Here is a 17,228-nt window from a genome sequence, read left to right as displayed (position 1 = left end):
CGGGAGAGAGTGAAGATTAGAGCAGGATTGTGAATAGAGTTTTCTTGTACTCACTGCACCTTCTGTTACAAAGGGTGCCAAAGGGAAGTTGCAGCCTTGCATTTGGCATTCTCTTCACATTGATGCAAGTGCATGGAGTTCGTTCACTCATGCTTTTTAGATTTATCAACCATCATGATTCCCCATGGGCCACCTGGGCAGTCAGGGTCAGACTGTTCCTCGCAAGCAGGGAGACAGAGAATTGTAATCAGACACTAGTGGCCAGGTGATCCAAACCCCAGCTCCCACACTCCTCTTGTCTCTGCCAAATGAGGAGTCAAGCTTCTTAGCCTTTGTGGCTACCTGGTACAGTAACCAGACACTGCTACAAGCCTGATTGTCAGTGGAGCTTCAACATCTGACCCGCACTTGCGCATGCCCACCTGTGTGCATAGGTGTTAGTGCAGAGCAGGTACATGCACACAGATGGAGGCAAGGGTTGGAAAATCAGTCCTAATATACTTCATTGCAGGACATGCTTTGACACCCAGAAATTAGGCTGATTGCAGGTGGTAGCTGTGGAATTAGCTCATGTAGACTATCCGCACTGGCCCGGGCCTAGAGATGTCCTCCAGTACTGTGCCTTGTTTAGTTTGAAATGTCTTCTGAGAACATTAGAAGTCTTCTTTTCTCTTTAGTTCTGATTGTTTTCTGTTCCTGTCTTGCTTCCAGGAAGTGCAGCAGCACTTACTGCAGAGCAGAACCACAAAATTGACACCTCTATCCATTACAACATTCCTGAGCTTCAGACCTCAAGCAGGGTCCAGCTGCCTCAACAGAATGGGCAGCAAGACACCCCACTGGCACGAAAGGGGCTCATCCCACCCGAACAGGACAAGGACTCTGACTCAGAGGGGGAGGAGGAGGAGGAGGAAGAGGAGGAAGAGGAGTACCCCAGACCTAAATGGCAGGGGATCGAGGCAATCTTCGAAGCTTACCAGGAACATATAGAAGGTAAGGGAAAAGGATTACAAAGGGGGACAGCAAGGCGATTTCAAGCCCTCCTATCACCTTGAGGTCTCAGTCCTATAAATGACAGTATGGTATTTCTGCTACCATCTCAGGGGGTGCTCACATCACTACATTTTCTGTAATGTTAGAGAAGGTGGAATTTTGGTGAAACTTCCACCTTCAACTTCAGCTGGAGTGGAGAAGGAATAACAGGACTACTGCTGTCCCTGTTGCTGCAGTTGCTTGCTTGACTGTCCTCTGTCAATATTGAAGGGTTATCTCTCTAATAATGATAAGAACTGCTCTGTGCCTATTAGTTTCTCAGAGCACTTGGCTCGAGCCTTGGCTCTGCCATCGACCCACTGGGACCTTGGGCATGTTACTCTGTGCTTTAGTTTCCCGATCCGTACCATGGGGATTAAAAACAGATCAGTCTCACAGGTGAGGCAAATTTATTCACATCTGTCGAGCACTTTAAGATCCTCCAACGGAAGGGGCTGTGGAAAAGCAGAAGGCTGTTAATTAGCAGAGGATAGACATAAAGGCGACAGGTGTGTATGAAAATTCATTAATACAACCCAGCGCCTTAGAGCACTGTCTGTAAGGCTGCACAGGGAAATGGAGTCTGGTTTCAAGAGCGCAAAACCCCTTGATGTTTTTCTCCTTAGTCTCCTGCTTTATATTCTTGAAATGTGTCTAAAAATAACCCCTCTGACGCACCGCCTCAAGCTGGCAATGGAGATGCCGTACAGGTGTCAAACGGTGACCTGGTGCACCCTCCACTGTGCCCCAAAACAATCAGATCGCTCAACCACTGGCATGCGCTGCACCCAAGGGGCTGTGAGTCATTTTCTTTTGAACAACACTTCACTTAAGGGCTGTCAGTCTCATCTGTGGAGAGACACTTTAGGAATTACAACACGGCTAATTACCAAATGGCGAGCTGGAGCCAAGTCTCAGGAAAACACAAATGCAGATTGATCACCAAGTCTTTCCCTAATTTATTGCAGTTATAAATACATATGTAGCCTGCAACTCAGAGTCTGAAATAGGACTGGGGCATCTTTTACCACTATTGGTGAATCTAATTTAATCTGTTTTACATAGCACCCAGCTCTGTGATTATCCACCTGATTCTCCAGCTCTTAAGACTCGGGTCTTTGTTCATGCCACTGCAATTAGTCCTCCGTGATTAGATGGTTATCAAAAATACACACCAACCTTTCAGTGTCAATACAGCTGGCGAACCTATGAACACCTATGAATGCTCCACACATTCAGTGCTGCACAAATTTTGCTACATGCTGTTTTATTTTCCGGCGCTCTGATTATTCTTTGTGTTCTTGATAAGACGACAGAAATATTGAACAGCCTCCAGTGGATCAGCTGCGTTAGCTTCCCCTCTCATTTTATCATGGCAATAAATCCTTTGTTAGTGTGCAAGACCCAATAATGTTTCTGATACCCTGGAAGTTAATTACATCTCACTTACTCAGATCCTTATGAATACTGTCTAAATTACCTTTTAAAAAACTGAAAGGTACCGTTAGCTTTCTCAAAGGAGCTTCGGCAGTGTTTTTTCCATAAGCTGCAGATCCTTTATTTGACTTCAGGCTGTCTTGCAGATCAATTTTTACTTTCCTTTAGAAAATGATTATACTAGTTTGCATTCCTGAGATCCTTTCATCTTGGAGGATCCCAAAGTATTTCACCAACAGCACCACTATAGTTACCTCTGCTGTGGGTGGTGGTAGCCATCTGGCTCAAAGCAGACTGCACATGGAAGGAGGAGTTGTGGACAGGAGTACAGTCCTGCCTTAAGAAAAGTGGCATTGGATGGTTAAACTCCACACGGAGCAGAGAGAGTCTCTGTTTAAAGTGTGGAGTCAGAAAATGACAGAGGAAAAATGGACCTCTCTCAACGGCTCTGCTCCCTGTATATATTTGGACTCCTGTCTGATGCTATAATAAGCTTTTATTCCTGTTAGCCTTGCAGAGGCAACAGAGCTGTGGGAGAGGAAGCTGGATGCTATATTTTGGCTCACCCATCAATGGAATCTTTGTTCCAGCTGCAGAGCCTGTTCTCCATTCCCATAGTATTTAGGCACCTAGTTGATGAGGCACAAGTGATAAAGAACCCAGCGTGTCTCTCAGATCCTAGGCTGTATTTGCATGACTGGCAATTAAAAAAATCCTTCCTTTATACAAACTGAACACACTTGAACTCAATGGAAGATAGGAGCCTAAACACCTTTAGGAGCTGGGCCTACATTCTGAAGAGGCGGTAAGTCTGGAACCAGCACCATGCTGCATTCTAGAGGCACTGTAAACTGCCTGGAATTTATTTTAATCTACTTGGGAAGGGCAGAGTTAATCCTGCTGGAATAGGAGAGAATCTGGCGACGTGTCCTGCCTTAACTTTTTACAGATCTGTCCAGTGTGCCAGTGCTTGGTTTAAAGAGTGCCAATGGCCATTTCTAGTGAACACACAAATGAACACCTTAGGAACACTGCAGCATGGCACACAAATTTTAGGGAAAAGGCCAAGATATGGAGGACTCTTCCATCCATGAGGTTATGTAGTTTGCTGCACAGTTGATCGCTGGCTACAGTGGTGGAATCCTTAATCTCCATGACATAATGTGGTGAGAACATTTCAGTAGTGGTGGATGAAGGTTGAGAGGTCCATGCTGGAGCAGACTGGCATGTCTGACATCCTACCTCTGGCAGTGACCTTCTGAGGTTTCAGAAAAAGGCCAACGTCAAGGGTGAGAATTCAAGAGCCTGGTGTGGAAAAGACTAGCCAGACCAGAGATGCTATTAGCCAAATATTCTGATGATACCATGCAAGGCTGATGGTTTCTCATTTGCTTGCAGAACAAAATGTGGAACGCCAAGTGTTGCAGACACAGTGCCGACGGCTGGAGGCCCAGCACTACAGTCTCAGTCTGACTGCAGAGCAGCTGTCACACAGCATGGCGGTGAGTGATGGACACTTTGACATGCTCAGGGGTGGGTGGGGCCGAACCTACTGGAACCCCAGTAGAGGCAAATTGGAGGCTGACCTTTGGAATGGCAGGTGAGGACAAGAGAACAAACACTTGTAGTCGTGTTGCTTAATGCACTACTGGAAAGCACTCAGACACTACAGTGATGAGCGTGATGTAAAAACCTGTATAGAACAGCATGCTTCTCAGATGACCTACTGCCCATTTGTATACAGCATCCTCTGGAATAAAACTGCACTAGCAAGTATCATGCAGACAGGGCCACTGTAAGCAGCATGACCCTGGTAGCAAGGAAAGGAGACCCATCCAGAGTCTGTGCAAACCTATAAACAACTTGTAGGGCAGAACTACTCCCCTGTGATTCTCTCTGCTTGCTCAGTGCCCCACCATCAACGGGAATTCAGCATGTGCAGGGCAGTAGGATTATTATAACACTTGCCGTGTAGGATTTTTTAAAATGCAGCAGTACAAGTTTTGCCATCCCTTTTAGTTTCCTGGCTGGCCCACTGAAAAGCTGGCTGCATGGTTCCCCACCTCTTCACCACAGGGAAAAGACATGGGCTGGCTCCAGACAAGGCTGGATGTCAGGATCTCCATTCTTAGGGCAGGAGTGATGAAGCAGTAGGATGGACAAACGTAAGAGGGAACAGTGCTGGAAAAAATACAGATGCCACAAAGTTTGAGGAAAACATGATTCCGAACTCACTTACTCAGGGGAAACTCAACGAGACTACCCCAGCAGGGGAAAAGAATCAGCTCTTCTGATTTGATCCAACTTTGCTGTAATTTCCATCCGTCCACCAAGCCACCCAAATGTTGACTGCAACAAACCCAGTGGCCTCCCTCTGCAGAAGAGCATAATATATCCACCACTGATGCACACCCTGGGAGAGAGGCACTACCTGCACATACCAGCATGTCAATGTCCCCTTTTTAACTTTGTTTTTTCCTACTCTCTTACAGGAACTAAGGAACCAGAAGCAGAAGATTGTCTCGGAAAGGGAGCGACTTCAGGCCGAACTAGATCACTTGAGAAAGTGCCTTGCGTTGCCTGCAATGCAGTGGTCTAGGGGTTATTTCAAGGGATATCCCAGGTGACGCTCCCTTGCACTAGGCTGAACATATAGTATAGAAATAATAATCTATTTTATTACCTTGAATATTTAATATTTTTCACTGGGAGGTTTGAAGCTAAAATATAAATGGAGAATGTGCCATGCATGAAGCAAAGGATTATGGGATCCAGAAAAAATACCCACCTCTATCTTGACTTCAATGCAACTGAATCTTTGTAATTCTGCAAGCAACCCACCCATGAAGGCTAGATTTTGTTTAATTTTAATGAGGGGTGTTTTTTTTTTCCTCCTTCCCCTCCACTTTTTAATTATTTTTTTAAAATCTGATAAAAGACTTCATCAACAACACTAATAACCACCTCCCTGTAGAGGGGGTGCTGTCCACACACAAAATCATTCTTTTGTTGCCATATTAGTCCAACTACTGTACCATGGGGTTTGCCTATTCTTCACTGGGAAGATGGTGTCTCTCGTGTTAAGAGAAAGTTGGGTACACTTTTGAAAGCAAATGAACTGTGTGTCTCACATACGGAAAGCTGTGGTAGCAATCTGCAGAGTAACAAGTCCTGGAAGGAGCCAACACAGCTTCAGAACTTCAGCCTTTCCCTAAATCAACAGGCTTTCCTCTGGAAATGCACTTCGCTATAAAAAATAAAGTGAATAAACAAACCGAAGGTACCTTTTATTACTGTTTGGGGGGTAGGGAGCGGAATGTACAGTACAACACACATGCACACACCTAGTGAGAGAGACACACACAAATTACATACCCTAGTGGGTAAAATTTTCATACAAACTCAAACGATTTTGCAATTAAAAAAAAAACAAAGTCAAAAAAGGTGCTTCAGCCTTGTACTGTGTATATATTTAAAAAGTTTTGTATGTTTTTATTACTTTAATTATTGTTATAAAAAGCTTGCCATTTTTAATATGTTTCTGCTTTTTTTTTTTTTTTTTTTTGGCAAAATAACTTGCTTTTAGTGTTTGTACTGCTGCTGGTCAGGACATGAAAAATATTGAAGTGTTTTTAAAAAAAAAAAAAAAAAAAAAGCTTTCCACTGGGGCATGTGCTATCACTTCTGTTTTTTGCTTTGTGTAGCATCAGTTACTGGTACAGAAAATTCTGTTACTAAAAGGTGAGGAATTAATTATTCCTTACTGCCCTTTCACGGATTTTTTTTCCCCTTCAAGCTCTTCGAAAGTTACATTACAAATAGGACCAGCTCCTACTAAATGGGGAAGGGAGGGGAAAAGTCTGTGTTGGGAACAAAAGTTCAGGAACTAAATGAACTGTTTGGGGTCTATGATTCAGCTTTACTGATGTCTTTCAGCGCTCTGATGAGTACTCTAGAAAAATGTTTTAACGGGGAAGAATGCTTGTGTTAGCAATGAGGTGTTAGAGAACTACAGGAGAGGAAGCAGTGCAGACTGAGCTGAACTTCCCCTGTTCTTTATTCACATGAGAAACACCAGTGGGAATAGGGAGGAGGAAGTAGAAATTCTCCCAGCTTGCCCTTTCTTTCTCTTCCAGTTAGTTATTCCTCTGAATAACATTTCTGAACTAGGAGGACCTCCTTCACAAAGAGCTTGCTTGAAGTTCAGTTTACAGTTGGGTTATCCCAAACCTAGCTGAGCTCTATTCCTTGTAAGCAGCCAAGGGGCAGCTGCTGGCAAAATTCAGTCTTTTCTGAGCAGTGCACAGGAACCAATTTTGTTTTTTATTAATTTCTTAGATGGGTGAGGGATACTGTGGGTAATAGGCTTCTGCTTCCCCCTACTTCCTAGCAGCTGGCAGTAATATTGCATTTGCTGTGCATGTTATCAGGAATATTTCATCTTAAATTAAGATGAAGTGGCAGCAGGAGGAACAGCACTAACAGGCTCTTCATTTTCAGCTGTAAATTAGACAGGAAAGGCCAGAGGCGTACATGTCCCATTCCCCTACTCAACAGCTTGAGGGAAGGAGTCATGGGACAGTTGAGGGCAAAAGTAGCACAGACATCTCTGATCAAAATCTACGTACTACTGTTTTGTCTCTAGACTTGGAGATGTCTCCTTCAATAGCAGATTTTGGAAGACAGAGACAGCCAGAGATACCTGTTCTGTTGGAACAGTGAAGCACTTGGAGTGGAAAAACAGCCTCTAGTAATCACAACATGCTCTAGGCAAGGTGCATAGCCTTCCACCTCCCTGTTATTTGCTTTAGGTTTCTAACAGTCGACACTTAAAAGGCAAGCCATTTAGGCTATGTCTACGCAACACAGCTGTTTGGCAACAGGAGAGAGCTCTCCCACTCACAAAAAACTTCCACCCCCAGCAAGCAGCTTCAGCTGCGGAAGAGCTCTCCTGCCAACAAAGTGCTGTTCACACCACTGCTTTTTGTCTGCAAAACTTTTGTTGTTCAGGGGGTGTGTGTTTTTTTCACAGCTCTGAACAACAGAACTCGTTCAGTTTCCAGTGTAGACAAAGCCTCAGTCTATTGCTGGTTTTCAGAAGAAACATTCATGCTGCCCACTAAATCTCAGGCAGGGCAAGAGTTAGCCTATTGCATTCCTAGAAGATTTTGCACCTATGTGTTCTCAGATGGCAGTGATGGCTACTTCAAGCTCTTGCATAGCTCATGATTGAGGAGCTAGCCAGAGTGACTATGAGGGCAGAACAGGGAAAAGCAAATCCATGTGCTACTGTTTAAGTAACATCCACCTGTTGTTAAATGCAGCACCTAGAAGCTATGATTTCCCTTTAGCCATAGCTCCTACAAACACCCAATTGCAACCCTGCTACAGTTTCCACATTGAAGGCTCTTTTCCCTCCTTCCTCCCCCCATGACAATCAGATTAAATAAAGCTAAGGCTGTAATGCCGCATGAACAATAAATAAGGAAAAGGACCAGAAAGGAAAGCTAAAACTAATGCCTATGGTAAGCCATGCAATTCTATATTTTTTCCCCTTTTGTACTGGTTTTTAGGGCAGTGCAAACAGCAAACCTCCTGGCTATCTTAAGCCCATTCCATTTTGCAAATGGAAGAAAATAAAGCAGTCGCTGACTAGTGTCAATTTAGCTTTATCAAAAAAGCTGAAATGATGGATTGTATGACTGCTCATGTGTGATTCTTCTTTTCTGGTGGGCTGACACTATTTTCCCTCTGGGAGACTGAAGAGCAGACAAAACTACATCAACATATATAATAGGAAGAACAGCAAATATTACACTGCACAGTTGACTTCAGAGCTGATTTATGCCACTCTGGTTTCAGAGTATTTACATGAAGGAACTTCTGTCTTCCATGACTAGCACTGTCTTCACACCAACAGGCCTGCAGTTTTCCTTTCACTCAGAGGGCAGAGATCTTTTTTAAAGTGCCATTATGAGCAGGCAAGTGACTAGAATACTATGTGGTTTTAAAGATTTACTCTCAGTTGATGCTTTTGTTATCAGACTTGCCTATTTTTACAACTTAAAGCGAGCCCATTTTTAATGCCAAGGTAGGTTACTGCTAACCTGAAACTAAAGCCATAGCCTTCCTGCTTCATACACTGTCAGCAATCAAAGATTCTAGCATCAGAATTTAGTTGGCAATGCTGCTGCTGAGGTAACTAGAATTTAGCTTCTGGTGTTCAGTCTTGTAAATACTACACGACTGACAGCAGAAAAAAGTTGAGTGGGTAGTAGTAGATGAGGCAGCTATGACTCAGAATACACCAAGCCGCAATGTAATGCTGTTTTTAGAGTCACTTTTCTAATCGTAATTGCATTTTAAATATTGGAGGCTCTTTAAAAAGAGTAGGGCTCAGTTTAAAGAAAGAAAGGAAGTTACCACTGCTTTGTGTTTAAGGTCTATTCTTGCATGAGCAAAAAAGCGCATTTAAAAAGCACACAAATTCTTGGTTTAACTTACCTGTTTAAGAAGCAAAATACACTTATGGCTGACAGTTCTTTAAACCAGATTGCATAGCAAGCCTTTGGCCTACTAGCTGCCAATTCTCAGACTTCATGATAATTTTAACACAGAAAAATACACTTTATGTTTAAATCACTGCTTCCCCTCCCAGCCCATGATAAAAAAGTTCATTGTCAGTTTATCTATCAATTTCAATACACTGCAGAGTGGGAGTTCACAAGCACACCACCAGATGGCAATGTTTATGAGCCTGTTTGAAAATGTAACTTTGCTTTGCAACAATTCCTGTACTTGAGTGTTGATTCCACCCCTATCCCCCATTCCTCAAATACCAATAGAGAAAGGAGCTAATCACCAACTTCTTGACCCACTGCTTAAAAAGTCTCAGTAATACTCCCCTCCTCTCCCCTGCCCCAAGGGCCATGTTGACTGGTTGTGTTTATTTGTATGTACCCTGTGCAGAATTGCTAGAGCAGTAAAAACCGGAGCATGGGAGGGAGAGGCAGAGGGGGAGGAAGCCCAGGCCTGCTGGGGGCAGTTTAGATGCTGTGAAAGAAAAATTAAACCTGTTCTAAGTGTACTTGTTTGAATTAATTGTAATGTAATATATTATTTGTTGAATGTAGTAATTAGGTATTTATGAATATATTGCTGTAATTTCTGACAACATCCAAAAAATAAAATTGGCCTAAATCATGGCAAAGGATTGTTTTTCCCTCCCACTAGTGGATGGAAAAGTTACACTGATCCAGAGTGAAGGACAACATGTGCAATGCACTGCCATTTCCAAGATTTCAGCAAAAAGGCATTGTGTGGTTGACACTACATCATGGCATTTAGCCAGCACCCAGCCCAGCTTGGGCTCTACAAGCTGTTTTAAGTCAGGGGATTCGTTATTTCAGAAGGATCAAGTCAGTCCAGAGTATCCTACCTCCTGTTCCATCATCAGATACATAGGCCACTTCACTCTGAACCACCTCACTATAATGAGATACATACAAGTTAACCAGAGACTACATAAAAGAGAATGGGATAGCAAAAACAGCATAGGGGAAGCTCAGAAGGGAGTAGATGGTGGGAGATATCTGGAAGACCATTCAATGTTTGAGTAAAGGCAGTAGGGAAACATTTGTCTGAAGACATGGGGAACATTATGGTGATTAAATACTGCTGCCTGATGAGAGCCATGGATAACAGACTTGCGTTCCATTGAGTGAAGGGCAGCCCCCATACACACACAGTCAGCTACATTTGATTCCTTGTGGTGTTCACAGTGATGCAAGTGCTATAACTGAGCCTAAAGCCAACAGTAAGACTAGTTTATAGATTCTGAGATAGACAAGGCCCCTAATGTCAGCTGCAAAGGGCAAGAGAAGAGGAGATGTTTTCACACAATAGCATCTAGATCTTCACACAATTAGTGTACCAGTGGATGTTAAAGGAAAAGGAGTCTTATTCCTCCGACAGACAGTTCACTTTTATATGCATGATTTTTTTTTTTTAAACAAATAGTAACTTCAGTCAAAAGATCAAATGAACAATACATCACCGTGATAGGTCTTCCAACTACCAGGAATATTTCCTTCCGCTCCTCCAACTGGTTTTTGAACCCACTTCTTAGTCTTCCAAACAGCCAGCAGATTGGCTAGGTTCTCCTCTTTACTGCTATCCACACAGAGCCTAGCACAGCAACTGGCATTAATTAAAGATTAGATTCAGTGCAGTGGGAGCTAAGCTACATCATAATCTTTTGCTTTCAAACTATCACCTATCCCTGCAGCGTCCAGGAACAGGCTCTATGAATGCCACCTAATATTCTCTCTGTTGCAGAGATTATTGTTATGATAATACTCATATTCAGGAAAACCAACAAAGGGATTGTTTTTTCTTAGTATAAATGAGAGAAATGCTGCTGGTAAGCCACCACCTGCCACAGCTGTATCCACACAGAATCTCAGTGGCCTGCTAGGAGCAGTATCTGAACCAAATGAGGTAGTGCATGTTCTCTTTAAAGCTGTATCTTCCCACTGAGGGAGAAATACAAAGCTACAAGCGCACAGAGAGAGAACAGTGCACTTAAATGGCCTTGGCCAGCCAGCCACGTGACCTCATCTATCAGCTGTGCTCAGAGATGAATATATGTTGTAAGTGATGGCCCAGTTGAAGAAACAAGCCTCACCATGCAGTAGAGCTGGGTTAAAATCCATATATCACTCTGTACCCCAGGGAAGCCACAGGACTGCTGTGCATCCAGGTGTTTAAAACAGTCCTATTCTGTGATCTTCCTCAGCCAGGCTTTAGACAACCAGAGGAAGGAGAAGAACAAAACACTAAACTAAGAGCATATTTATTGCTGCTACATATCATTTAAGAGATATAAAAAATCCCTCCAATAAGGCAATAACAAGAAAAACCTCCCCACAGCATCTAACTGCTGCAACCAATTCATCTTGCAAAGACAGCTGCACAGGGGCTGGAAGAGTTCTGCCAGGTAGAATCATTTGTTTTGCCAAAGATGCTCATTATAGAGCAGAAGCTGTTCACGAGAGCTGCTGAGCAGGGAATGCCCTCTGTGCCATCAGCAGTCCTCAACTTATTAATATGCAGCCACAAGGCTGCCTTCTTTCTATTGCCTGCACGCAAACTGAGGGAAACCAGCCTTCATGCAAACACCACAGAGCCTCAAGTTAGATACAATTGACAGGAAATGTATAAGACTTGCACGGTTTTTAGCAGAGATCTATACAGGGCATTTAAGGCATAAAAACAGCATAAGGCAAGTTCCATTAGGACTCATTAATAGTGTCCAGAGGGCAGAGTCCTCCTACTATTATTGCCTCATCCCATGAGGGTTTTAGACTGTCAGAAGGCATCTTAGAAATCCTGGGTCTGGGCACTCTCACCCGGCTGAAGGTTTGTGCGTAGCTTGTACATGTGATCTAAGGCTTGAGTAAGAAAAGTCCCAGTGGTGTTGATCTCCATCAAGGTCAGATTATCCAGCTAAAAAGACAAGGAGGGTGACATTACAGCAGTATTTGGGGAAGCAGCACTACAGTCTCTCACAATGGCAAAGGAAGGTCAATCTATGGACAAGTCTACACTACAAAATTAAGTTGACATAAGTTACGTGAACATACAGCCACTGCAGTAATTAAAATCGATTATGCATGTCCACACTACCCTCCTCCTGTTGGCGGTGCATGTCCTCAACAGGAGCACTGCCACCAATTTAAATGACAGTGGAGCACTGAAAGCCCGGAGCCCAGCCACTGGGGCTGACAGCTGGGGCTCCAAGCTGTCAGACACCAGGGGCTGACAGCCAGAACAGACAGTGCAGTTTCTACAGTGACACTCTGTCGACCTAACTACATCAACCTAAGCAGCTATGCCTCTTGCGGAGGTGAAGTTATAAGGTTGGTGTACTGGGTGACTTACATCATCGAGAGCAACATTGTAGTGCAGATGCTTAGAGATGAAAGAAGCATTGCAGCATTTGGAACAACATAATACAGTGGAGTAAAAAACCCCATATGGCTATAGTTCTCAACTGACAAGTAACCAAATCACCGAAAAAAAAGCTACTACTGGAACTTTCACCAGCAATATTAATCATTCCCAAGCCACATAATCACACAGCATCTTGAACATTCCCAAGCCAAAACTAGCAGACTTATCAGCCCACCCCAGATTTCCCTTACTGTACCTTGGCATGGGCCTCCTGCTGTCTGACAAAGCTGTCCGCAGACAGCCGCAGTTTAGCTAGCCGTGTATCCCAGGTATCCTTAACCAGTGTTCGGATTTCATCTGCTTTCGGGATGCTATCTGAGGCACTAGAAGAGGAGGAGGAGGTAGGTCAGAACAGGCTGCAAGGGACTAATACATTAAGTCTCTGGCATGAGTAACACTGGCAGCTTCTCGAAGCATGAACAGAGTAGTTTGCTTTACACAAAGAGGGAACACTAAAATCCAAAGTGCTGCTGCTTCTGCAGCTGGGGTTTTCTGGATACTTTATTTACCCAGGAAAGCTCAGTTTTCAATACAATCCTTCTGGTCTTTAATTGCCCAGATGGTTTGGAATACCAGGAAGTCCAATAACCTGGCCAAACTCACAAGTAAAACAGCAACTCAATGGCTCAATTGTTATTAGAGCTCAAGTTTAGCCCGGTACTCTTACCGTTCAATCACAAGGACCATACAGATTGTGTCACATAACATCCTAATGGTTGGGCAATTAAATACTTCCACAAGGACCTCAAGAGATCAGATCAATTCACCTGGACAGAAGTGTCCTGGTTATTCTAGGTTTATTCTAGTGTTAGAAAAGGGTCTGCGTGCTAAGAGGTTGTAAGCGTCAAAAGAAACAGTTGGGCTTCAAATGGCCAGTCCTCTGTAATCAAGGGCTTTTCAAGTCAGAAGGGTATATGCTAAGAAGAGTAGTTCTTGACCAAGGGTACACATACCCCTGGGGGTATGCAGAGCTCTTCCAAGGGGTATTTCAACTCATCTAGATACTTGCCTAGTTTTACAAAAGCATAAAAAGCACTAACAAAGTCAGTACAAACTAAAATTTCATACAGATGACTTGTTTATACTGCTCTATATACTGAAATGTAAATACAATATTTGTATTGCAACTGTTTTAAACAGTAAAAATGAGAAAGTAAGCAATTTTTCTGTAATGGTGTGCTGTGGCACTTTTGTATTTTTATCTCTGATTTTGTAACCAAATAGCTTTCAAGTGAGGTGAAACTTTGGGTATGCAAGTCAAATCAGACTCCTGAAAGCGGTGCAATAGTCTGGAAAGGTTGAGAGCCACTGGCTTAGAAGAAATACCAGCCAGAAAGCTAATTTTATTGTAATGAAATGTCTTAGCAGACATGACAGTTTAGAGTCAGGTCATCCCCAATCCCTACTTTCCAGGCTGAGAAAGGAAGAATTTCCCAACTCCTAAAGGGTAGCCTAACAGCAGCAGAGGGCAGAGAAGTCTGGAAGGATTAAGCTGCTGGGCCTCTCAGGTAGATTGAGAGAGCTGTGAATCTGTATAAATGAAGATAAAAAATATGCTAAATACATCCAGGGCCACTACACTTAGTTACTTCTGTATGCAGCGCTGGAGTCCAGTTATCACACCACAGAACAAGTGAAACCAAGTTAATAAATACAAAGGCTACCATTAGGTAAGTGCCCTAGCAAAATCTTGATGTACTTTGGAATAAGCCTCCTGTTAACACTTTCCCAAAGGCCTCCAAATTTAAATCCAATCAAATCCTAAAAGCTTTCCTATATCACGACTCACATTCCTGAATATTTACCAACCTCAAACCCAACTGGGCAGGGAGGAAAGTGCCTTTGACTGACTACAGTAAGAGACCTACTTACTAGTTTAACAGCAGCTTAGTTAGTTCCATGTAGTAGGGACTGGGCATTGGAGTGAAAGTGTCCTCTTTGCGTTCCTGATCCCGGATTTCCTCCAGCTTTTCTGAAACACAATTGGAAGAGTTATACTTTACCAGTTGCTTCAATGCGCTGGTGTCAAGTCCTCCCATGGAAGCTGCACCCCTTAACCAACTTTGCAGGATGAACTGCCAGTTTCATGTTTACATCAGGAGGAATCAGCACTTAGGTGGAGACACCAGCTGCTGCAGGAGAAACAAGTCTAATGCTCAAAAGTTGATCTGATCTCATGTCTAGAAGAGAAAGTGGACCTCAACTCATATGGGAGAAAGGGACACCCACCAACCCAGGATTGCAGTGACAAGAGCTGAGGAGAAACATTCAGTCCAACATGGTTAGAAGGATGAATCACCGTCAACGCCTGGGACATGAGGAGAGAAGGAGTCACATGCCTGGAGAGAGAGCTCCTCCAAAAAAGGAACCTTTCTGCCAAGTAACATTTTGGCTCACTGATTTGCACTCTCTGGAATGAGGAAAATGTGGAAAAGGGAGAATGTTTAGAGACACAAGCCTCTTCACTCTTCCTGAGATTCCATCATTACCTGCTTCCTGCCCTCCTCAACTACACATTTCCCTCAAGATGGCAGAATGGAGGGGGCTAGGATTTTTATTTCTAATGGGAGGAACATACATCACATTGGGGTAAAATCTCTTCAGCGCCTGACTGCCTTCAAGGGACAAAGGAGAATGAGGAGATTAGAACTTCTGTATGCTCTCCAAAGACACCCTCTTCCATAGAGATGAAGCTAGAAAAAAAAGAGGTGCTACAAGACAGCAGACCCTGCCTTGATTATAACAATACTCTGCATTTTTATTACAAACAAATCTCCCCACTGAGGTAGACAAGTACGATTCTCATTTTACACGTGGCCAAATAAAGCCATGAACAGTGAAGTGGCCAGCTGAAGATCATACTGAAACCAGTGGTAGAACGGGGACGCAGTATTTGAAACCAATTTTATGTATCAGAATAAGAATATATTCTAACTACACAGATTAAAAATTAAAACAAGGATATGCTAAAAATCACACTAGTTTGCAGTGTTGTCATAGCCATGTTGGTCCCAGGATATTAGAGAGACAGGTGGGTGAGGTAATATTTTTTACTGAACCAACTTCTGTTGGTGAAAGAGACAAGACCTGAAGAACAGCTCTGTGTAAGTTCAAAAGTTTGTCTCTTGGACCAACAGAAATCAATCCAACAAAAGACATTACCTCATCCACCTTGTTGGTCTAAAACCATGCTAGGTCTCAAAAATCTCAGCAATGATTCTTCCCATAACTCCATTTGTCCTTGCAACTTTCCCTTGGGAAAAGTGCAAAGGTCCAATTCCTGTATTTCAGGACTCCCCACTAGCCCTGCAGCCTGGCTAAGTCGGTGCCACATCTGTAGGCTACTGTTCTCCTTACCAGCATCCATCCATTCAGGAGGTATTAGCCGACACTTCTGTCTCTGTTTTAGGTTAACAGCTAGCCAAAGAGGCACTTCCACAGGCAAGCCAGGATTAAAGGGACCCAAATCCCCCTGGAAAAAGAAATTCAGTATGAAAATAAGGAAAGGAGAAGTAACAGAGCACGGAAAATTGTGACCTCTTTGAAAATCTAGTTTTCCTTCATTAGCCTCACACTGCTGAAGGATCAACAGTTTCCTGTAGATTTAGGGAAGCCACCCCATGCCAACTGAAATCACCCCTCCTTTTGGTCCCAGATCCCAGCACAGTTCTCCTCTCTTCCCTTAGCAGTAACTACTTACATTTTGATGACATTTTCTATCCTAAAGGGTTTCATAAGCTATATATGAAAATTACTTCTCCCATCTCTGAAAGGTAGCCCCTTTGGCTGTGGGTGGGCTATGGGATATGTTTTAACAGTAGAACAACTAGTGCAGGGCAGTAAGTGCAGGTGAGTCTTCTACCCACTGGCGCGGCAGGAGGGATCTGGGCTCGCAGGCAGTTAGCCAAAGGGAATGCAGAGGTTAGGAAGAGCCAGGAAGGTAACGTAACGTTCACGACTGGGCACTTTGCTGTTACTCCACTATCGGCTTTGATATCGCTATGGATTTTACTGGCAGGCGCCCAGATCCCATGGTGATGGGCGGCAGGCTATAGAGATACCATTGCCGCCTATCAGGATGCCAGTAGCCCCACTGCGGAGCGGGTCAGCCCCAAATGGCTCTCCGGCCCCGGCCCGCGGGCCAGGGCCATCTCCCCGCCATCCCCTCCCCGCAGCCGAGCCCCGGGCCACCCCATCGCCAGGCCCTGCTTCCCTACGTAAGCCCACTGCGGGCGCCCCCCAGTGCTGTTCCCCGAACTGGGCCCTGACCTCCCAGCTGCCTCCGTCAGGGCCCCGGCCCCGTGACGCTCGAGAGCCCAGCCCCCACCCCGGCCCGCTTGCCTGCGCCCCCGCCCCCAGCAAACACGCGCCGGTCCGGCCCGGCCCTTAACCCCCGAGCCCAGGCCCTACGGCCCCGCACCCCGATGAGGTAGATGCGGTCCAGGCTGAAGTTGGGGATGACGGTCACCAGCTCCTTCTCGGCCAGGAACTCGGCCTCGGCGGGATCCATGGCCCTGAGGGGGCGCCGCCGCCAGCCAGCCCGCCGGAACTGGATCTCGCGGCACGCGCGCGCCCGTCCACACCCTTTGCCATTGGCTGGGAGGGAGACAGACCCCGCCCCCCGACGCACCCTCGCCCGACGCTGCCTGTTTCTGAGCGGCGCGAGAAGCTTACTTTGCTTTCCCGGTCTCGGGTTAAACGCGGGGCTCGCACGTAAAGAGGCTCTGATTGGCTTATGAAGACTT

General features: G+C 44.5%; 2 protein-coding genes across 12 annotated transcripts in view; one reads left to right on the top strand and one right to left on the bottom strand.

Moving 5' to 3' along the window:
• The window catches only part of GSE1 (Gse1 coiled-coil protein), a 360,389-nt gene extending 350,715 nt beyond the window's left edge, over nt 1-9,674 (top strand). For 9 of the 11 annotated variants that reach the window (XM_037878124.2, XM_027821765.3, XM_043526227.1 and 6 more), the window contains 3 exons: nt 712-993; nt 3,868-3,971; nt 4,962-9,674. In XM_037878124.2, coding sequence (XP_037734052.2) covers nt 712-993; nt 3,868-3,971; nt 4,962-5,096 — 521 coding nt within the window. In that variant the 3' untranslated portion in view covers nt 5,097-9,674. The remainder of the gene's footprint in view (nt 1-711; nt 994-3,867; nt 3,972-4,961) is intronic. The other 2 variants (XM_043526225.1, XM_043526224.1) reach the window with 1 other exon arrangement.
• GINS2 (GINS complex subunit 2) lies at nt 5,736-17,188 on the bottom strand. Its single transcript, XM_037878131.2, has 5 exons — nt 16,904-17,188; nt 15,841-15,955; nt 14,356-14,455; nt 12,680-12,806; nt 5,736-11,976 (listed from the first exon to the last, which is right to left on the bottom strand). Exons 1-5 carry the CDS (start codon nt 16,991-16,993, stop codon nt 11,851-11,853), a joined length of 558 nt encoding a protein of 185 aa, XP_037734059.1. The 5' UTR covers nt 16,994-17,188; the 3' UTR covers nt 5,736-11,850.
• Nucleotides 17,189-17,228: the final 40 nt, after the last annotated feature.

Source organism: Chelonia mydas, chromosome 12, assembly GCF_015237465.2.
Source record: "Chelonia mydas isolate rCheMyd1 chromosome 12, rCheMyd1.pri.v2, whole genome shotgun sequence".
NCBI classification, from domain to species: Eukaryota; Metazoa; Chordata; order Testudines; family Cheloniidae; genus Chelonia; species Chelonia mydas.
This window is presented reverse-complemented; position numbering and strand designations above follow the sequence as displayed.